Source organism: Lonchura striata, chromosome 23 (assembly GCF_050655825.1).
Source record: "Lonchura striata isolate lonStrDom1 chromosome 23, ASM5065582v1, whole genome shotgun sequence".
Classification (NCBI taxonomy): domain Eukaryota; kingdom Metazoa; phylum Chordata; class Aves; order Passeriformes; family Estrildidae; genus Lonchura; species Lonchura striata.
This window is the reverse complement of record NC_140725.1, coordinates 8,472,183-8,494,941: the sequence shown is the minus strand read 5'-3', so window position 1 is coordinate 8,494,941 and position 22,759 is coordinate 8,472,183. Positions and strand designations below refer to the sequence as shown.

General features: G+C 50.7%; 1 protein-coding gene across 1 annotated transcript in view; it reads left to right on the top strand.

The window, feature by feature from the left end:
• The first annotated feature begins 4,701 nt into the window (after positions 1 to 4,701).
• LOC146765576 (uncharacterized) overlaps positions 4,702 to 22,759 on the top strand; it is a 36,136-nt gene continuing 18,078 nt past the window's right edge. The window contains exons 1-4 of the mRNA XM_085559895.1: positions 4,702 to 8,150; positions 8,460 to 8,589; positions 15,061 to 15,124; positions 17,561 to 21,126. Coding sequence (XP_085416021.1) covers positions 8,029 to 8,150; positions 8,460 to 8,589; positions 15,061 to 15,124; positions 17,561 to 17,727 — 483 coding nt within the window. The 5' untranslated portion in view covers positions 4,702 to 8,028 and the 3' untranslated portion in view covers positions 17,728 to 21,126. The remainder of the gene's footprint in view (positions 8,151 to 8,459; positions 8,590 to 15,060; positions 15,125 to 17,560; positions 21,127 to 22,759) is intronic.

Below are 22,759 nucleotides of genomic sequence, written 5' to 3'. Positions count from 1 at the left end.
ATATTGTCCCTAGGTCTCTGAAGCTCTCAGCCAGCCCGCTGGCCTCTTTTGCAGTTCTCTGTCCTCCTGTGGGGACAGAGACAGTGACAGAGCAACCTGCTGGCTCCTCAGGATGCTGGAGACTGAGTCTCTTTGAGGTTTTTCTTAGCTGAGGAAAACAAAGGCTCATTAAATCCATCTCAGAGCTCCGGTGACGCGGGGAGGTGACATCAGTGATGTGACTCACAGAACCCAGCGGAAGAGCAGCACCCAGGAGGGCAGGTTGGTGCTTTGTGCTGCTGGGGCAGGACAGTAGGGAGGGGGCACCTGAAGCCTGTGTGGGTGTCTGGGGATGGGGGCTGTGCCAGGCTGTGCCACTTTCCCTCAGTCCTCTGCTCCCACCCAGGTATCCTGGGAAAAATCCCTGCTGCAGGTGCAGGAGCTGCTGGGGGACACCTGGCACTTCCCACCCTCGGACTGGGAGCCCATCTTGGAACTGTGGTGTTGGCACTGTCACCACAGCAAGCTTGGGTCCATCTCCAGGTGCCCAAATTTCCCAGCTGTGGTGCCACCCCTCCTCCTGAGCGCAGCAGAGACAACACTCCAGCTCTGGGAGTGGCTCCTTCCCTCCCCCATGTGAAATGGCCAGCCCAGGCTGGAGAGAACTTCTGGCAAGGAAAGTCTGTGGATTTACAACCCTCCTGGCATGGATCAGCCCTCAGGCCCGGTGGACGGTGTGATCCAAGCTCTCTGTGCCCCCTCTACTGCCTGACCCACAGTGGGTCATGGGCCAGAGATAAATTTCTGCTGGTTTCCCATCACAGAGGCACCAATTTTGCCCGAGCTCGCTTGGGAATTAATCAGCTGTCACTAATGGAGGGCAAAGCCTCTGTGGGGTGACAGGCAGGGACGAGCTGTCCCTCTTCCCATCCTCCCCCTGATGAATTCGCAGTGCAGGATGAGTTGAGCATCTCCATTTCCCAGTGCTCGAGAGCTCAGTGAAAGCCTCTCCTGGGGAGATAAGGATGCTCCAGAGCACCACATCAGCTGTGCCAGCTGGCACAGGGCACAGGGAGGGCTGGCTGGGGGCAGCCTGGCCGTCCCTCCCTGCCCAGGCTCCTCTGTCCCAAAGGACCCTCCAGCCCCCAGGAGGACCACTCCCTCGAGGGATGATCCATCCCAGCCCCATTTCACAGCAGGCTTCATCTCCCTGCTCCGAGCACTCACTTCCTTTTAATTAGAGCTGAGAGGAGCGAGGGTGTTTGTGAGGGGAGGAGGAAGAGTGAGGTTTGACTCATGGTCTCTGTCTCAGAGGATGATGTGGGGGAGTCAGGGCTGGGGAGGTTTTTGTCCAGGTCTTGTCTGGTCTTGTTTGCTGTTTTAGCCTCTTTGAAGGACACAATGTCCTCTAGAGCCCAAGTCAAAGGATGCTGCAGTGAGGGATTGTGTTTCCTGGGCACTGACTGTGCCAGCAGTGCTGCCCCAGGCTCAGGGCAGTGCCCACACTGAGCCCTTCTGCCCTGTCCCCAGAGGTGCCCAGTGCTGGTCCCTGCTTGGTGATTGCTGAGCAAATAAAATATAAATTATGGCTCAGCCCACTCCTACTTTTCCAGTAGTGTGAACTGCAGCCAGTAAAGGGGAAATGGGGCTTTGGCCTTGGGTCAGAAATAATTAGGGTCTGTATTTGCTGGTCTCACAAGCTTGGTCACTGGCTCTGCTCTCTGTCACTCTGCTCTGCTGCACCACTCATTGCTTTTAATTACCACCAACAAAAGGAGAGGGTTCAACCAAACCAAAATCCAGAAACACATCCACCTACAGTCCCTTGGGCAGCTGGAGAACACTTTGATGTCCCTTACGGACATCTGGCTGCCCTGGCTCCCAGTCTGGGGCCACACTGTCAAATCCCTTCTGTTCCCACCATTACCCAGCACACAGTGGGAGCAGCTGGGCAGAATGGTTTGGGTTGGAAGGGACAAATAAATGTTTTTTAGCCCAACTCCCTGCTGTGAGAAGGGTCATCTTGAACTAGATCAGCTCGTTGATGGTCCATGGTACCAACCTAGACTCAACCTAGAGTTTGGATTTTCCCAGACACCAGACCAGGAGGATGATGGGCAGGCAAAACTGCTTTGAAACAGAAATGAGACATTCTGGAGCACAGGGCTGCACATCCTGATGAGAGTGGGACTGAGGCTGTGCACCCCTGGACATGAAACCCCTGGACAGAAACTCGGGATGATCTGTGTGTGTGTTGCCTGTGCAGCTACAGCCAGCTCAGCACCAACTCCTGCACCCATCCTGTGGGCCAGGTGGATGCTGAGCTGTGAGGAAACAGGGGGAGCAGGCTCCTCACTGCCAGGACCACTCCCACGGGCCGGAGTGGCAGGAGCACCAAAGCAGGGCTGAAAGAGGTGAAGAGGAAATGTCAGAGGATTCCAGCTGCACAGGAGGCTCCTTCCCACTCACTCGAGCAGTTACTGGAGCAGGGCTGGTCTGCACTTGTGCTCCCTTGGTGGAGATCCTTCTTGATGTGGTGGGAGAAGTTTTGATGAGAGGGTTTTGGCATCAAGGGAAAATCCTGTTTTTTGCAGATTTTTGCAGAAATCAAGTTTATGAAATGTTGTCTCTCGTTGGGAAATTATTTTGTTGAATCTGTAAACAAATAGGTTTCTATTAGATCCAGATGCAGGGTGTGATGTGGGGAAAGCAAATGCTAAAATAAAAGGCCAAAGGAGTAAGCATCCTCACTGAGGCAGGACTGGAAACAGGGATATGATGTTTGCATTTTGGCAATCAAAGGAGAATCAGATTTCCAGTTTTTTAGGGGTTTTGTGGTCACAACAGTCTGGTTGGCCTGCTCAACATGGGCTGATTTCCACTAGAGGTGAAGAGGAAAACTGGAAGCAATTCCAAGCAATTCCCTCCCTCCAGCTTACACATTGCAAATTACTGGCAATCAGCAGAGAAAAGTTTTGCAGCAGAATTGATGATATTGTGAGGCTCCAAACTGGAACCCTACTGGTGATTTGGAGAGAGCTGGAAATTGCTTATGATCTCATGGTGTCAGGTGTCTCATTTATAATAAATAAACACAGGGAATGCACCCCAGACAATTGCTGTCAGATACTGGGAGTCATCAGCCAAAGAGCTCCCTTGGAATTTGGTATTTCAGGTCAGCTGGGTTTAACTTATTGGAAACTGCAGGCAGATAAATATCAAGGACTTTCTGAGTCAGAGCTGTGGTATTCTGGAGACATTCAGTTGGTCATGTGGGGCTTGGGTCAGTGTGTAAATGAATAAATGAAGTGCAGAACCAAGCAAAAGCCACCTGCAAAATTTCCCATGAAATTAAAAAGCAAACCTTGGGTTGTTTTCCTTTCACTTCCCATGAATATCAAAGGCAGGACTGCACTGGTGAGCCTGGCAGTGCGTTCAGAGAGCTCCTGGGAAGGGCAGGGCTCATTTGCAGCAGATGAATCGGAAATGGAGAAATCCCACTTTGTCCCTTGATCCTACAGGGCTGGAGATGAGATACGGTGGCAGAAGTGCTGCTGGAGGTGCCAGTGTGACACCCAGCAATTTCCCACTGCATCCCAGCAATTCCAGCTTCTGGTCATTTGTAAATGTAATCTTCACTGTGGAAAACCTGATTTGCAGAAGTCTGCTCATGTAATGAGAGGACAAACAGGAGCATGCAGCCTCTCTGTGCCCCCTCTGGTCGGGATACTTCAAACCTGGAGCCCAAATCCTGGTGCTGGAAGGCTCAGGGCCTCTGAACCCAGCTCCTGCTGGCTCCAGTTCCACTGACGTCAGCACGACATCCTCGGCAGAGAATCTGCTCCCCAGAATTATTCCAAGCAATTGTTTAGTGAATAATTCTGAATAATGAAAATGCAGAGGGGAGGAATTGGGAAGTTGTTTGCTGTCGATTCACAAAAGAGGAGAAATGGAGGAATTTATCATGTCAATGATTTTCTTATGAATTATTCATTCACTTCACACAACAAAATAAAAATCCCTTTCCCCCCAAGCCCCCACCCACCCAAGCTGAGGCTGCTGGCTTTGTTTAATGTGTTTTTGATGTGCTGTCGCTGGCCGTGCCCCCCACCAGCCCCGTGTGTGGCACCGCACATGGCACCCGTGACACGGTGCCGCTGCTGAGGGGACGTGTCCCCAGGGCCGAGAGGGGCACGGAGCAGCAGTGCCGAGCCCAGGAATGGTGCCAGAGAAGCTGCAAACCGCTGGAGAGGCCGCTGCGTCTAACCTGCTGCTGCTCCCTCAGTAATGGCAGGAGACTGCAGCAGGAGGGACATGAGAGCAGTGTGCCACTGTCCTGTGCCACCATCCTGTGCCACTGTTCTGTGCCACTGTCCTGTGCCATGGTCCTGTGCCACTGTCCTGTGCCACTGTCCTGTGCCACCGTCCTGTGCCACTGTCCGGTGCCACTGTCTGGTGCCACTGTCCTGTGCCACCGTCCAGTGCCACTGTCCTGTGCCACTGTCCTGTGCCATGGTCCTGTGCCACTGTCCTGTGCCACTGTCCTGTGCCACTATCTGGTGCCACTGTCCTGTGCCACTGTCCTGTGCCACCGTCCTGTGCCATGGTCCTGTGCCACTGTCCTGTGCCACTGTCCTGTGCCACCGTCCTGTGCCACTGTCCTGTGCCACCGTCCAGTGCCACTGTCCGGTGCCACTGTCCTGTGCCACTGTCCGGTGCCACTGTCCTGTGCCACCGTCCGGTGCCACTGTCCCCATGTTCCTCAGCATCCACTTGGCAGCAGGGGGGAGAATACCTCTGGAAAAGGGGTGTTGAGGGAGGCGGGGAGAAGAAATACACTGCTGTGGATAGCAGGAGGTGAAGGAGGGTGGGATGGGAGAAGGGAGGGTCAGGGATAAGAATCTCAAGGAAGAGCTGATTTTTCTGGAGTCTCCGGACTCTCCCACCCCTTTCCACAGCAGTCTGTGCATTCTTTTTATTGGGCCCATTAAAGGCAGTTGTCTGTGCAGGGATTGATTTCGGAGGAACATGGAGTTAATTCATTCCCCAAATGAAAGGCTCTGTGTACATAAAACAGTCTGTGTCTCTCCATGCCTCTGGATAGGTGAGCTTGTGTCTCTCAGCCCATTTCCTCTCTGCTCTGGAAGCCCTCACCGGGGCCATCCTTTTCCTGCATGGAGATTCAAGGATAAAACGACAGATGTCTTTCATTAAACATCTCCGGAACGAGCTGTTCAGCAGGCAATATGTATTCAGACACTATCAATATTTCATAAAGCCGTAATAGATGTTATCATAGATCCTCCATCCAATATTTATTGCACCATAATCACCGATCCATGGCACCAGGGCTCTCCATCCACCTCCCCTGCCTGTCCCCACTCAGACGTGCTCCCAGGTACACGGGGCTGCAGTGAAGTGCAAACCTGGTGCCACAATAAATCTGAAGGAGTTTGAAGTTGTTACTTCAGGCACTTTCAGGCCCGACAATAATGAAACAAATCTGTTTGCAGAAGGCGTTTTTATGGAAGGGTTTCAAAGTGAGTTGGCTCAGTGTAAATCTCGGGGTTGAGGCCATTAGGAAGCATTTAAGCTGCAGAGGCAGCAGGGCTGTGTCTCCAAGTCTGGGGGTGTAGGAAAGCTAAAACCTAAAATTAGCAACATGGAAACTGTGAATCCTTTTGGGAGTCTGCTGCTGGGTCAACACGGGACAGAGAGACCTGAGTGCAGCTGGGGCTGGACCCTTCCCTCCCTGTCTCCACCAGCATCCAAATGAGCTTCCTGAGCAACTGCTGCTTCCAGGGCTCTGCAGGGAGAGAACTGGGCCTGGAAGATTTATAGCTGGGATTTTCAAGGGAGCCTAATGGATGGAGTTTTACAATTGTGCCGCTCAGGGGTTGGACCCCTGGGTGTGCCAGTCCTTTGTGCCCTCCCAGCCCAGCAGTCTCAGGCTCATCAGTCACCTCTACGCTGGTTCTTATGTTGGCCAAACTTCTCAAAAGCATTTAGCTTCATGTCATAAGACAATCCTAATGGATAAAGTGAAGCCACCCAAAATCAACATGGTGCACATCAAATAAATGGGGTTTGTAATTGGTTTCCAAATGGAGTCTAAAAAGGATATTCCAGGTAAAGAGCTTTTTTTCTTGTGGAGACCTGAAATGGCTGGTCTTGACCCCATCCCATTTAACAGCCCCAGGAAGGAGCCAGGGGAAGAAAAGAGAAGCTGTAAAATCTTCATGGATGAATGTTGGAGTGACATAAAGACTGGGGGGGGGAAAAGGGGCTCTCGCAGGGCCCCATTAATGACACCAAGCCTTGGGTTGAGTAAACACGGTGTTTGATACAGCCAGATGTCAGATCATTCATCTCCCTGAGCTGAGGCCACCGAAAGGTCAGGCAGGGTGGTCCACTGCTGGTCCTGGGATGGGTGGTGGCACCTCCAGGGCAGGAGTTGTTCACTGGACCTTAGATAACTCTGGGAATGGGATGGATTTCTTCTGGGAAATGCCTGTTTCTGTTTCTCTCCAGTGACAAGCTTGGATGAGCAGCTCCCACAGCTCCCACATGGCTAAATCTGGGGAAGGATGTCCTGCTGTGGAGCCAGGGAATGCAGAGGCTCATTGCAGGATTGGGTAACTGATGATCCAGGAAAACCCTGCGGACAGAAGTTCCTTGATGAGCAACTTGTGATCCACCAGCCAGTTCTGCACAAGGTTGGGATAACCCTCAGCTTGGCTTAGGATCCCTGGTTCCAAAAGGGCATGGAAACCTTGGAGGAGATTCAAAGAAATGCTAGAAAAGCACTAATGAGTAGGAAATGACACCTTTAGGAGGGAAAATCAAGGAGTGTGATGGTTTAATTCAGCAAAGCAAGGGCAGTATGTGGCTGATGGCCTCATTACACCTGCAGGGAGGAGAAAAATCCTTTCCCAAATCTTCCCATCCTGGCAGGGAGAGGCTGCAGGAGCACCAGTGCCTGGGGGCTTTGCCAGCCCAGCCCAGCCTGGGAGCAGGATGGTGCTTTTAACAGCAGAGGTGTTTTTGTCCAGTTGTATTTCTGGATTTCTCATCACTGCATGTTTTTTAAGCAATTAACTCAAACCCATCCTTTTGAAGGGGTTTATGATGCATCATTCTTTGTTTCTCACAGGGGTTTAAAAAGGGTCATGAACTGTGGAAAATGCCTGAGAAACACCTACTTTACAGCAACTTTATCATCTCTTCAGCCCTTGGGGCCCTGATGGGAAGCAGACCATAAGGAATTTGCACATGGGTGTGTGCAGGGGGAGGGATGTGTGAAAAATATTAGCCTAAATGCTCATAGTAGTCTTGAAATTTGGAGCCTGAGAGAGAGAGAGAGACGAGGTTCCCTTTCAAAGTGAGGTGTGCATTAAGACACTGGTGCAGAATGGTTATGGGGAGCTGGAAGGGCTGGAAGGGCTGGGGAAGGGGAGGTCTGGGCTGGGGTCTTGGTGGGGCAGAGCCCAGGCAAGGTGGGACTGAGGAACAGCTCATGCCTCACTCCACTACATTCCTTTAAAACAACACCCTGGAGAGAAGCATCACCTCGGTAAACAAATGGGATTTTAGCTTTGATTCCCCATAAATCACCAGAGCTGTTTCCACTGTGGAGAGCAGAGTGTAATGAGCTAGTTCATGGGGCATGCAAGGAACATTTTTATTTTATTCTTTTTTTGGCCCTCTAAGGTCCCAGGTTTGACTTTGAGTTCCCATGAAACAGAAAACACTTGCTGATGCAGAGGGGTCTGAAATAAGCAGGCAAGCTTGGGGGCTGCTGGCACTTGAATAAATCCTAAAGTCCTGGTATTTGGTTAAACTTGAATCTGAATATTTGTGTATATTTTTTACAACAAGTACTTGCCTCAGGGAGCAATTTGCAGAGCTGAAACAATCCAAGAATTTTTTTTTTCCCCTGCCTGGTATTTCCACCCTCCAGGAAGTGCAAAGCATTGAGAAGATTGGATCCTACAATATTTTTGCCATTGCAAATAGTTCTCAGATGCACAGAGCACAAGCTATGAAAAAATGCACAGGGAAAGCCCTGAGTGTGCCCTAACCCCCGAAATACCAACCAGGGAGCTGAGACTGGACCTTCATCCCATGGATAGAAGCTCCGTGGGGCCCAGCTGGGACCAGAGCAACTCGAGGTATTCTGGGAGAGCCCCATTTTTCTCAGACATTGCCTGCTCAAGGGGGAAGGAGCACCTTGGCTCCTGTGAGCTGAATTTCATATTTCTGAGGAAACCTGGCTTCCTGACAACTTGGCTTCAAGTGCTTATTATATGTAACACATAACCTCTTTAATATTACACATGGTATGTTTAACTGCTTAATTTACTCTGGGAAGTATTGCCAAGTGCAGCTATTCTGTTGACATATCATTTGCATGATAAACTGGTGTATTTTAAGCCACAAATAGGATGCGTCTGTGAACTATCTGTCTGCACTTTTACAAGCTACAGACTACAGCAGCTCCTTGAATCAGAGAGTGGAGCCCCACATTGTGCCTGGGGAGGGAGTGAACGATCCTTTCTTCCAGAAGAGAGCAGAGACTCATGGCTGGTCTCCATCAGGGAGCCAGATCAGGTAGGTCTGACTAAATCCTTAGGTAGATATTTGCTTTGGACAAAAAATAGCTTTTTTCCCCCCTTCAGGGCCCTATTCTAGTTTGGCTAGGACTGGAAATGATGTTTCTTCTACCTAAATAAAGCTGATTCCCCCCTGTTTGCCCAGGCCCCAGAAGTCTCCCTGCAAGAACCTGCAGCTGGTGACTCTGACCTGGGCAGAGCTGCAGGGGCATTGCACAAGTCCAGCCACGTCTCCTGGATCCCAAATCGTGGGCTGTGTTGGAAGGGACCTCAGAGCTCTCATCCTATCCCTGCCATGGCAGGGACCTCCAGTATCCCAGGCTGCTCCAAGCTCCATCCAGCCCAGCCTTGGACACCTCCAGGGCTCCAGGCCAGCCACAGCTGCTCTGGACAGCCCGTGCCTCATTCCCATCTATCCCTCGGCCTCCCAGGACTCTTTCCTCTCTCTCCATCCATCTGTGGGTCTGTCTGCACCCTCTCCCACCTCTCAGAGCTGGCGGACCCTGCCCTGGTGTTCCTCAGCTGCTCCCTCAGTGCCCCATGGGCAGTGTCACCTCCAGCAGTGTCACACCAGCCTGGCGGTCACACAGTGCCACAAGAGGCTCCGAGGCCTTTGGACACTCCAGGCTGATATCTCAAAAGTCTAATTTGACATGTTTCCAGCAGGGGAAGCATTTATTGCATTAGACAAGTTGATGCAGCTCCCAGGTTGGGAATTGCACTTATTTGCCATAATAATGGTGTAAAGTCATCTTCCTTTTATTGTGTTATCTCCTTTAATCAGGCAGAGACGCTCCCCTTTGATTTCATTTTAATCAAAGGCTCAAGCATCACTTATCTGAAGACTAATGACTCAACTCCATGAGAGGAGAAACTTTGAAGAGCTTCAGTTGAGCTGGGAGGAGTTAAAAAAATACGGTTTATTTGAAACTTTTCCCCCCTTTTTTAACATGTGTGGTTATTTCCTCTTATGTCAGCTGTCTGGGAGCAAAGGCAAACCAAATCTTGCTGCCTTTCCTGAACATGGAGCACTAAGGAATGTGGCTCAGGAAATGGGACACACTTTCACATGAAGGATATTCCCATTGGTGTGGTCAAGACTGTTCTTATCTATAGAGAAAAGTGCCAGATTTCCTGAATCTTTTTCCTTGTTTGATGAGAAGATTTGATAGATATTTATCTAGGAATGAGCACTTTTACCTTCAAATGCAGTTTCTAACAAGAAAAGATATTTTTGGCTGAAACCAGAAAGTCTTGTGAAAGCCCTCAAAACTTGTAAAATTCCCTCAAAGAGTGTAGAAAAGGAATTCAGGTGAGGTTTGTAAATGGAAGCTTTCTGGGGAGGATTTCCGCTATTTGCACAGAAATAGCTGATTGTCTAAGTTGGAATTGGGCTTCATTGCCTTGGATTTCTTCATGGGCAAATCCCCTGGAGCTCCTGGATCAGAGAGTGTCCCTTTCCAGCTGGCACAAAGGCTCTGCTGGGAATTTCCTCTGGTACAGCAGTCTGGAGGTCAGGATTGTCCAAAGGAGATGCCCAGTTTGCCATGTGGTGTTCCCAGCTGCCAGGACCTGGCAGGGCTCCAGCAACCCGGCCGGTTTGGGGTGCCTTGGCTGCACCAAGCCAAAGTGACTCCTCCAAAATTGCAAGTGCTGCTTGAGTGCCTTCCTGGGCAGAGCAAAGTTTCCCGCTGGCAGCAAACACATCACCCCTACCCTCCAGCCAGGAAAATCAGTGCATGGGATCAGGGTACTGAGGATCAAAATGCTGGAGGGGAACTGGAGGTTTCCAAGGCTCTGAAGAAGCCAAAGTGGGGATCCCAAGGCTTTGGGGGGATGGTTGGGCTGCCACATTGCCTGTCCCTGCAGGGCCTCCTGCCTGAGGAGCCCAGCTCTGCCCATGGGGATTTTCTGGAAGTCATTTCCTGCAGCTCTGCACAGGCACAGCAGAACGCCTGTCCAGGGGCGCTCGGGGCTCCGTGGGAAGCAGGAATGAGCATTAATCCTTTGCCAGGCTGCTCCTGAGAGCCATGGTTTTCACACTTGCTCTGTTGGAATACCTCCTGAGCATGAGCTGGATGAAAATCCCACTCAGTGCACAGTGCTCAAGGCCAAAGCTCCCGGGGTGTCACTGCTGCAGCTTTGGTGGCTTCTTCCAGAGGTTCCTTCCTGTGGGTTCCTTTCACTGGGAGAACAGGGACTGCTCTTCCTTTTACCCTGGAGCTATTGCTTTGTTCACAGGGGGAAAGAAATAAGAGAGATGCTGAAAAAGATCCAGTTGTGTTGTTTTTAGCCATTTCCAGCAGGCACTTGGCTCATTCATGTGTCACCATCTTGTGCCACCGCTGGGCCTGCTGGAGCAGAGCCTGGGCCTCCCTGCAGGTACACTGATAGATCCTGTCCTTCGTTCAGCAGTGACACTGATGGTGTGACATTATGGGATGTATCTCAGGTGTTCAATACACCTGAGCGAGGCTGTGTTTGTGCCAGGGCCTCACCAGCAGGGCACCCAGGGCCCAGGACAAGGGGGATTCCCTTCAAAGCTACACCTGAGCCATGGTTGCTTTAAAAAGTGGTTTCAATAAGTCTGTAACTGCTCTGGGACTGCCTGTGTGCATTTGCAGTGGGGTCTGTCCTTATTTCACTGTGGGTTTGCAGATTCTCCTCTCTCTGTGCACAATGCAATGAGAAGCTCTTGCTTCACATCTTGGTGCTCCAAACTTTAGCCTGGGGACTCCCATCTCCTCTCCAGAAGTGTCTGCAGTTTAGGAGATGATTTAGGGCTGCTGGCAAGTCAGAACCAGTGGGAGCTGCCGGGATGGAGACGGGGCTGGCTGATTTGCCATCCTGATAAGCAGGAGCCAAGCACACCCAGCAAGGCCAGATGGCTGCAGCATTATCTGTCACCACGGATCTCAGAGCAGATGGATGCTACATACATAAACATCTCACAACCGTGGTTATTATTGATGCAATTACTATTAATACTATTTGTAAGTGTTCTATGAACCCAAACACAGCGCTGGGCTAGGGAACACAAAGCACAGTCAGCGTGGTTGCTGGGCTGCTAATTAAGGGTAACTATCAGTAACACTATCTGCCATTAGAGCTAATAATGCAATGGCAACACATCTTGATTTCCAAGGGAAAGGGCTGGGGTGATGAGTCAGAGCCCAGGGAAAGCTGAGGGAGTTGGAGAGGATGCCCAGCTTCAGGGAAAATTAAAAGTCTTAGAAGACTAAAAACCAGGGACATGAATGAACCATGGGCCTTGGGAGAAGCACTTTGGACCTGTAGCTGTTTTGGGGCACCTCAGCTCCGTGTCTGACTCGGGCTTTGCAGCTTTCTGGGCTCTGAATTCAAGGTGGCTGGAGCATCTGGGCCAGGGCATTTTGAACTGTGGTTTGTGCCTTAGAGCCAAAGGAAAAGCTTTAATTGTGGGATCTCAGACCTGCTACTTCTCTGCTCTCTCATTTCAACTCTGCTCCTGACCTGCTGTGCGTCTTTCCAGAAATCTGTGCCTCCATCTGTCTTGTCTATTTTTACTGCAGGGTGTTTTGGGCAGGGACTTGGCTACGTGTCTGTGCAGCTCAAAGCACAAGAAGGGGCTGGGGCTGGTCAGGACCTCTGGATCCTGTGACAATGCTGGTCAGGAGTGACTGGAGAGGCTGGTCAGGAGTGACTGGAGATGCTGATTTGAGCTCAGGTGCTCCAGGGGCAGGATTTCTGTGTCCTGACCTGAGACTGGCTCATGTTCAAGCCTTTCCACAGCCTGCTGTTTCCCTTTGAGTTTGTGCAGCATGAGATGATTTGTTTGGGTATTTTTCTCCATAAGGATTATGGAGAGAGCTGGAGTTGTATAAATGTGTCTGACTTTCTTGTGTCTATGTCAGGGTGAGTGAAACTCAACCAGAATCTGGCTCTGAGAAAAGGGCCCATTTCCCCCTCTGGGTAGTAAAAGGAATACTCTCAGTTTGGAAGCCCCTAAATCTTCCCAGTATTCAGTTCCCTTCCCTGGAAGGTTGTGCAGCCCTGGGAGAGCTGGAGGAGCTGTCATCCCTGAGGTATTCAGAGGCTGTCTGAACAAGATCCTGGAATGACAGTGAAGTCTTCTCAGGAGGGCAGGAGACCTCCAGAGGTCCTTTCAACCCCAAATTCTCTGACATTTGTAAAAACCCCTTTATGTATGTACCTGAATCTTAGATCATTTACATATCTAAAAAAAAATCAGGCCTAGATCTTTCTGCTCCAGAAAATCCTCTTTGCAAAACCTGGGCTGGCCTAGGAATGGCTTTAGAAAATATTTCCCATCTGTCTCTGTCAAACACAATGAGGGAGTCAGTGGTTCCTGCCTGATACAACAACATGGAAAGATTCATGGCATGTGTTTTACCCTCCAAAGAATTTCTTGGCTTCCCAGTGCTTTGTTAATGTGCATTGATTATGTTTACTGTGCCGTTAGAAAGTAATTTAGGGATTTATTGGGCTGGCTTTAAATACTGAAAGTGAGTCATTACCCTGACCCACTTGTGCCTGAGCCTAAAGCGAGTAAAGGAGGGTGAGACTTTGCCCCAGTGGTGAAAAACTTCCCAGGAAACTCGGTTTTGAGGACAAAAAATGAAAAAGAGCCTGCAAAGGCACATCACTGCAAGTGGAACGCCTTCAATCCCTCTCCCATCCCCCTCAATCAGAGATAATAACAGGATAGCAACAGGAATTCCAACTGGATGGTGCTGAGAGCTGGAGAACAAATCCAGCCACGCAGGCAAAGCCAGCGACGGGAGTGAGGGATTTCTCACTGAGGAATTCCACTGGGGATCAATGGGACTTGGCTCCCTGCCTTCTGTCATAAATCTGAACGTCTCTTCTCAGATCCAGACGATTATGGGTGAGACATGTTGGCAGTTTCCCTTCAAACAGAAGGGAGATGATGGAGTTTTTCTTAGAATTTAGGATTTGGCTCAACTGGAATCGCAGGATGGGCCATTAGCCAAGTAAAATGTGAACCCATTCTGGAAGGACGATTCATGTTTCTGTGGGTTTTTAAAATTGCATTGCTTCAAAGCCATGCTGATAACAGGAACAATAATGATGGTAAGACCCTGAGATGTGCACAGCCAGTTTGGTTCCTCGCAGCTCACAGTCCAAGCTGGGATGTTTGGCTCCTCCTCTGACAGCTCCCAGTGGTCTGGGGATGAGCTCTGTGGTTATGCTCTGAACACAAGCCAACCTTAACAATTCCATTTGCTTTTGCATTCAGAATTGCTGGTTTTGGAGAAGGTGGAGCCCCCATTTTTCACTGGTGGATCTTCTGTTCATTGGGCAGTTTTTTCTTTATCTCTCCCACAGCCAATCCTCCCTGGCTCCAGCTCAGGGTGGTTTTGGGCACCATTGGAGCAGGTCTGACCCACCCCTGGAAGCAACAGCCACTCCTGTCACCTTGGAAGAATGCGAGGAGAAAAAGGAGTTCCTTGTTCTGCAGGGATGAGTTCAGGCTGGCTGTGAGGAAAAGGCGCTTGGTGGTGATAAATCAGCTTTCAGCCTTTCACAGGGGTTACGCTGCAGGCTGGTCCTTCCTGAGGCAAAAGCTGTGGCTGTGCACAGATGTTTCCACCCCTCCTTCCATCCCATCTGAGCAAACAACCCCTCCTGGAGGCACAGAGGGACAGAGGACAGAGGGAGGGGCAGCCCAGGGTTTACCAGGGCTGGTGCTGGGCTCAGGGAGGCTCCAGGCCAGGCTCTGCTCAGCTGCTGGAGTTCAGCATCACCCCATCAGCACCAGGGACACAGCCTGGACTGGGCCAGCCCTGGGGATTGCAGCTCCCAAGGCTCTGCCCAGGCACCAGCAGCGAGCTCCACATTTCTGGAGCTGGGAACTCTGCACCTGCTTTGGTGCACTCGACTCAGGGCTGAATTTTGGTGTGATGACACCTTAAACCAGATGCTGCCATCTGGGGAGGACCATGGGATACACTGGATTTGAACAAGATTTTTCAGGCAAACATCCTTGCTCTACTGGGTTTCTGTAAAGCTGGAGATTTCTGCAAAGTATCTCCCCCTGCAAGTGTTTGAAGTGTACATTTATTTGAAGAAGTAAGAACAAAATATTTCCCTCCAGGCTAATGTTAAACTGTTTTGTCTGAGTTGCCTCAGGTGGAGATTTTGGGGTAAAAATTGTCACCTGAAAGGTTTCTGACAGAAAAATCAGAACAGATTTAGTCAAAGTATTTTGCAAATCCACGTTGAATTGTGACAATGAACAAAGGAACCTCTGCACAACACCTGGCGTTCTGCCTTTCAACAGCCTTAAATTGAAATGAGTCTTAATTCAAAGAAGTTCTTTTTTTAGACACTTAATTCCCCTTCACTCAAAACACACACTTGTATTAAAAGAAAAGATTTTCAGCCTAAAGAATAGATTTTTATTCCTGTCTAATGCTTTTTTCGTTATTATTTGTATTTTCTGCAGTCAAATGAGAACTCGGGTATTTATGTGCCCCAAGAGAGATGCTCAGAACCACAATGTCCTCAAGGTAAGTTGGACCATTTTTCCTCTGTGGCTTCTGGGTTGCACCCCTAGCCTTGGTGGCTGTCCCCCAGCTCCCCCAGCAGTATGGGCAGAGGTGGGTTGATGCTGTGCCAAGCGAGTTGTTTTGACACATCCAAATTGAAATTGCACAGGATTCTAGTTCTCCTGTTATGTTTTTCCCTACGTGTTTTGAATTTTTCATCCTCGTTTGGGACACACAAATGTCAAATCAGCAGTCTGGTATTTTTATCTGCTCCTGTCTCTCTGAGGCACTGTGAGGATGCTCTGGCTTTCTCCCTGTGCCTCCCACACTCATCAGACTGGGGCTTTTTGCTCTGCTCTGTGGCAGTGATGGCATTGTTTGTCCTGGGAGGGCTTTTCCACCCTTTTTATCTCTCCCACAGCCAATCCTCCCTCCAGGAGATCTCTGCTCTTCATGGCCACTAAGTGTCCCTGCATGGCTGAGAAAATTCCATCATCCATGGGGAGATGCTGCACCCAGGGGAGGAGCCAAGCATTCCTACCTGGATCCAATCTGACCTGGGAACAGCACAGCAGCCTTTGCCCCCTGCATTCCCAGAGGAGCAGCTTCCTTCCCCTGCATTCCCAGAGGAGCAGCTTTCTTCCCCCTGCATTCCCAGAGGAGCAGCTTTCTTCCCCTGCATTCCCAGAGGAGCAGCTTCCTTCCCCCCGCATTCCCAGAGGAGCAGCTTCCTTCCCCCCGCATTCCCAGAGGAGCAGCTTCCTTCCCCCCGCATTCCCAGAGGAGCAGCTTCCTTCCCCCCGCATTCCCAGAGGAGCAGCTTCCTTCCCCCCGCATTCCCAGAGGAGCAGCTTCCTTCCCCTGCATTCCCAGAGGAGCAGCTTCCTTCCCCCTGCATTCCCAGAGGAGCAGCTTCCTTCCCCCTGCATTCCCAGAGGAGCAGCTTCCTTCCCCTGCATTCCCAGAGGAGCAGCTTCCTTCCCCCTGCATTCCCAGAGGAGCAGCTTTCTTCCCCTGCATTCCCAGAGGAGCAGCTTTCTTCCCCTGCATTCCCAGAGGAGCCCAGGCTCATTTCCCCCAGCCCTGGAGCTCCAGAGGAAAACTCCCCCCTTCTACAGCCTGGAAATCACCTGCTGTTCCCTCACAGAAGGCAGATGCTCTGCAAGCTTCTCCCAGCCCAGGGCTGGCAGCTCAGCCTGCCAGGGCTGCCCCACTGGCACCTGCTCCCACCTCAGCTGCCACACCTGGAAATGGGGGAAGGCACTGCCCAAGCAAACCCCACTGCAAGGCCAGCAGGGGAAGGGAATGAAGAATTGGACAGGTCTTCCTCATGTGGCTTGAACTGGTCCTTGCCATAGCAGTGGGGGGGGGGACACAAAAACAGCCTAAGGAAGTGGGGGCTGTCCAGCCCGGAGAAGAGAATGTTGTTTGGAGACCTCAGAGGCCCTTCCAGGATCTGAAGGGGCTTCTGGGAAGCTGGAGAGGGAATGTTCATCAGGAACTGGAGTGACAGGACAGGGGGAATGGGTTCAGACTGACAGGGGAAGTTTAGGTTAGAAGTTCCTCCCTGTGAAGGTGGGGAGGCCTTGGCACAGGTTGCCCAGAGCAGCTGTGGCTGCCCTGGATCCCTGGAAATGCTCAAGGCCAGGCTGGACACTGGGGCTGGGAGCAGCCTGTGACTGGAAGCAGTAGTGGAAGATGTCCCTGCCCATAGGACAGGATGAGCTTTAAGGTCCCTCCCAACCCCAAACCACTCCTGGATTCTGTGATTGCATGAAAGCCCCCAGCTCACTGCAAAGGACAGCCAACTCATTTCTTCCAAAAAACTTTCTACACATTTACCTCTGGCCCCAGTCAAACACAGATGCTTGAAAAGGCCACACTACAGCATTACATTCCCCAAATTCATTTCTGTTCCAGCTGGGAGCAGGTAGCCGTGGGCAGGAAGCTGCCTGACCTGGATTTCCATTCTCCCTTGACTGGGGAGTTTTGCTCTGCTGATGCCTAATTATATCCAGGCCAGTGTTATTGGTGGAGCCGGGCTCCAATCTCAGCTTCTAAATAAAGCCGTGTGCGTGGTGTGGGGGAAGAGGAATGAGCGGCCCCTGCCCCATTAACGCCGCGTTGGGACGTAATGAGTCCGAGAGGAATCCTGCATTCTGCTGCTTGGCAGAGTGGACCTGCTTGGAACAGTGGTTTATCGAGCTGCATTTTTCCCTCCTCTTTTTAAAGTTACTAAATATTTTATGAACATCTGTAGGGCAAAACATTCGCTTCCCTCTCCACCAACCCTCGATAACTCACTCACTGCTTTTACTGTGCATTAAATTCTTTATGGGTGTAATTGTGAAACCTTCAGAGGTGCTTCCAGGGCACTCTTTGTCAGTGTCCCCTCCACGTGTGACAGGCAGCACTGGGATCAGTGGCTCAGTGCTGTCCTCTCCCTTTGTGTTACAGGTGGCAATGATGGGGACCGGGTTCAGTGGAAATACAGCCAAACCCCTGCTCCAGCCCAGCCCCTGCGGGCAGGCAGCGAGAGGCAGGGAAGGACGTGGTGGCTGCTGGATGTGGGCGCTGTGTGTTGGGAAGGGGCTCCTTTGGAGGGGCAGCAGTGCCGGGAGTGATGGATGTGCACGGCGACGACTCCTGACACATCTGCGACTGCCAGAGCCCTGGCGAGAGCTGAGCTGGGCTGCCTGGGGTGCCTCTGCTGCCTCCTGAACGAGTCCAAAACTGGCAGTGATGTAGAAGGGAGGGAGGCAGGGCAGAGATTTCTGGTTGTGACCCTGTGTCTGTGCGGCTGTTTTGGCATTCCACAGGGAGCCCTGGGTTCCCTGCTTTGCCTTTGGGGTGTTTATAATCCACTGCGCTCTGCTCTGGGATTCAAGGGGAGGGAATGCATGTGTGATGGAGAAGTGGACAAGGACAAATGGAAATGCCAACATCTGCCTTTAATTCTGGATAACTTGTTTGATTGCTCACATCTCTCTGATTTCCCTTTCCAGCTTCAGGGATACATGGCAGGCAGGAGCAGCCAGGGAAAGAGGAGCTCCGAGGGAATGCTGAGAGAACACAGCAGAGTGCAGAATGTTTTAAAAATATATAAACAGAGGTATCCACCCTGGAGATGTCATCCTAGGATTTGCTCCACTTCTGTCCAGTACTGAGAGTGACATGGACCAAACCCCATGTCCCTCTGCTTCCACAGGGACCCTGCTGGGAAAGGGGAGTCACAAAAGGACGTGAGCCTGCAGGGAAGGGTCCAGGCCCCAACTTGTGGGCTTTGCCTTCTCGTGGGTGTTGTACCCCAAGTCTGGCACTGGAATTTGGTGAGGAAGAGCAGAGCTGGGATAGCCAATTTGTTGAGAGGGACCCCGGCTGCTTCTTGTATCTGGCAAAACCTCCCACAGCACCTCAGGGGAGACACAAGCTTGAAATCTTAATTAAAAAGCAGAAAGAAGGGTTTCATGCAAGGCTGATATTGTGATTCTCTTCCCTTTATGGACAATTCTTATGCAAGCTCCTACTGTGTCTGTGGAATTGCTAATTTAAAGGAAGTTACAGATCTGTGCAGTGCAGGGCCTGTGTCAGCAGTGTTTAACATCAGGAGACCGAGGTGTGTGCTGATCCCTTTCATTGTTAGGAACTTTCTTTTTATTTCTTGCAATCCTTCCTTTCTTGTCATCCACTCCAGAAAACACCAGAAGGAACATTGCCACCACCTGGGGTGTGTGGAGAGAGCGCCAATAAACCAAAGTGTCACCGTTCAGCACTAAAACTGTTCATGGCCAGACAGCGACAAGGTCTGGATCAGCAGGGGATGCCACGTCTGGGCTTCCCAATCCTCAGTTCCCCTCTGGAAATTTTCAGGGGCAACAGCACAGTGTTCTTGCATGAGCATCTCCAACCATGGAGGCTGCAAACAGGATTTGAGAGACCTGTGGTTTATGTTTGACTTGATCCAGGCCTGATGGAAATTTTGGAAAGCCAGACTGACATTATCTAATCAGAGCCAGTCCATAACCAGCCAGATGGGACAGAGCTGTCCCACCTCCAGCTGAAAATGAACCAGGCCTCTGGAGAGGGTTGGCTTTCTCTTCATGCCTGATTAGGGAAATACAAGCTCCTCTCCTGAGGCACAAGTTTGAAAAATGTAATTTAATTCCTTTTGCTTCTCCATCTCTTTAAGACAATAATTTCTTCTGTCTTGTTAGATCAGGAACCTGATAGTGATGGGAAAATTGATGAGGTCTGAAAGTACAAACCTTTGGGATGGTCCTAATAGAAGCACCTTTACTCAGAATTAGGGAGCTTTTAGGGATACCTTATGGAGATGGATGACCCCAGGGGATCCATTTGGGAGTCCCCTGGGCACCTGGACCCTGCCCCACACCAGATTTTGGCCAGGCGTGACTTGTGCTTCCTGGAAGAGATTCAAGAAAGATTAGAGTCCAGACTGGTGCCAGCCAGAGATGAAACCCAAGGTAATTTTTTCTGTGCTCTTGTGGAGGAAGGACAATGCCTGATCCAATTGTGAAACTCATGGCAGGGCCAGGGGAGACCAAACACAGAGATGGGTTTGTAAAATCATTAGAGAAATGTGGCCAGAAAAAGGCCATCAAGGGCTTTTAAACACAAGTTACTCACAGCTCCATCTGGCTCAGGAAGGCCCTGATCTACAAATGGCTAGAACTGGGAATGGTTTATGACCTGTCCTGTTCCTGTGCCAGCCCTCCAGGAGATTGGCTTTGATGGACTTTTGATCTGATCCAGGAAGTTCTTCTTATACCCTTATCACAAATGGCTGCTGAGAAATTATAAGAGTTTCATCAAAATGGGAACTGGAAGGAAATTCAGGTTGGATCTGACTTTGTTGCTAGCTCCTTGCAGGAAGGCAAGGTTTGGACACAATTTAGGTCTTTCCCCTTGTCCCAGAGAGATTAAAACTCCATCCCTGTGACCCGGCTGGGAGGACACAGCCCAGGAGTTTGCAGAGGGTGCAGCTCAGGGCATGGAGGGGAAACCTCCTCCCTTCAGCTCATGGGATGGTGCTGGGGGTTTTCTCTGGAGCTGCTGCTCACAGGGGTCTGCGAGAGCTGGAGCATCTCCAGGCTGCCAAGAGAGTGAGAGGACAGGCGTGGGCTGGTGCTGGTGCTCAGCACAGCTGCTCCCAGGCAGTGCAGGCCAGCCAGGAGCTGCTGATGGATGAGTCCATCATCTCACTGAGACAAGGTTTGCGTCTGCCTTAGGGCTCCAGCTGTAAATGAGCCCCTAGTGGATTTTGCTCCTAAAACTTCCCTGTAATACAGAAATAGCTGCATCCCCAGACATGGGAAAGGGGGGCAGCAATGGATACACAAAGGGAAGGGATGCTGGAGCCCTGCAGTGGTTAACAGGGAAAGAAAACTCCTCCTAAAACAGCCGGGGCGATGCTGAGACTGGTGAGACACTGGGAAATGGGAGATGTGGCCACCGCCTCCCTCGCCCCCAAACTCTGTTTGCTGCTATAATAAACATGCCTGAGGTTTCAGTGCCTCCCAGACCTTACCCCAAAGGACCACTACACCTGGGATCAGCAATGCACCTTCCCGTGCCCCTATTCCCTGCCCCTGCCACCCTTGTTCCCACATCCCTGGAGCTCAGCACCTCGGATCGGCTCAGATATGGGATGGGAACAGGCAGTGGCTGTGGCACATGGGAGACCACATCCTGTTGCAGCCAGGAGTGTGCTCCTGGTGCTCCCTCCTTCACAGCCCTGCCTGCTCTCCTGCTGGGTTAAACAGAGGCAGACACAGCTCCACTGCTTCTCTGGCTCAGCACGGGAGGACTGGAAATGCTGAACAGCTCTGCAACATTCCTGTGTCAGCAAACAAACAAAGATACGGTATCTGCTCCGCGGGGATGTCAGCACCTCTAAGTTGTCCTTGATTCTGGAGCTCTGGGATAGACAGGGCTGATCCTGACCATGCAAAGGACCAGGTCTGAGACACCATCACCAGGCTTGGAGAAGGCTGCAGGAGAAGGTAGGAGGTGCTGGGAGGAACCTGGGATAGTGGAAGGTAGACTTGGATGGTCTTTAAAGGTCTCTTCCAACTCAAATAATTCATTCTGTGATTCTCCCTTATCCTGGTAGTACTGTAGAGCAAAAACCCCAATTCTGTTCAATTCAAGCAGGAGAGAAATCCAGGAGCTGATTGCAAACCTGGTCTGGGCAAGAGGAGGGCACCCTGCGCTGCAGCATCTCTGGAGTTGCTTCCCAGACCTGTTCCCCTTTCTGCAGCTGAAACCTCCCTGTCAAATGCCAGCCCCAGCAGGTGCAGCAGCTGCCCCTTGGCTGCTCTGCTGGGCCAGGCTCAGCCCTGGCACTTGCCCTGGTCACACCACCCTCCCTTGAGCCAAAACTGGAGTTCAATAGGGAAAAAACTCCTCTGCCTCTCACTGCAGATCACAGGGATGATGCTGGTCTTGTACAAAGGCTGGCAGACATTACCTTGTAAGCAATCTTTTTAATCTGCCAGATGATTCCCTTCCCCTTCCCCTCCATCATTTTTATGGCCCCGCAGCGTGCACAGGGCCCGGCGTGTCCCGGCAGGAGGTGGAGAACCCAACCCACGAGTGCCTGATTCATCACCGCTAATTCCGTTTGCCATTCGCCATAATAACAATAATCAAAATGAATTAATTCGGTATTAGTGGAGAAGGAACATTGGAACTGCATGGGAATGGTGCTGCAATCAAATCAGATACGTATCAATTCAAAGGAAGATCTCTTTATCTCTTTAATAGCTTTTTTACCTGCTTGGGACTGCTGTTTATTCTCAAGGATGGGTTCTCGTATTAATATAACTTACAGCTGTTCTAAAATGTCTTCTATCTTTCACAGCTTGTTCTAAATATTTTAGCAAACATAAAGTGGGCTTCTTCCTTTCATCCTCCCTTGAGATGAGGCAGAAGATGATAAAAGCCCTAGTTTTCCCCACAGCAAATGTACCTTTTTATAGCTTATTGGGAATCAGGCAAAATGGATCAATTAGATGATCGTGTGGAGCAGCTTCTTTTTTATGGGGTGATAACTCCAGGCCGAGAGGAACAAACTCTCTCGGTGTATGGCCAGGGTGTTTATTTAGAAGATATATTTATACAAGGCTAATAGGAAACACCATCAATTTATTATTTACACTGGATAAAGGTCAGCCTAATCAAGGACTTATTGAAAATGGTACTTGGGCCAGATTTAGGGTCTTGTCCAAAACTGGTCCTCCCACCTGAGTCTTTCCCAGCTGCACAGTGACTTGTGGAGATTCCCTGGGGGCTTGGGGAAGGAGGGTGGAGGGACAGGATGCAGGGATTGTCACCTCCCCTGAGATGGGACCTGGAACCTGTGCCATGATGGGGGACAGGGATGAGGATGTCCTGGGCATGCTGCTGCCTTGGGTCCCTTCAAGCTCTCGTGGCTTTTTCCTGATGCTCCAGGGTGTTTGTAACCAAGCCAACTGCTGGCATTGCCCCATCTCCTCTTAGTTTGGGGGTCCTGTCTCAGGAACACGCTGTCCTGGTGACACTGTCCTGGTGACACTGTCCTAGTGACACCCAGCACCCAGAAGAGATTCCCCATCACTGAGAGGTGTGAAGTGCTTTTGGAGTGAAAGGCTTTAC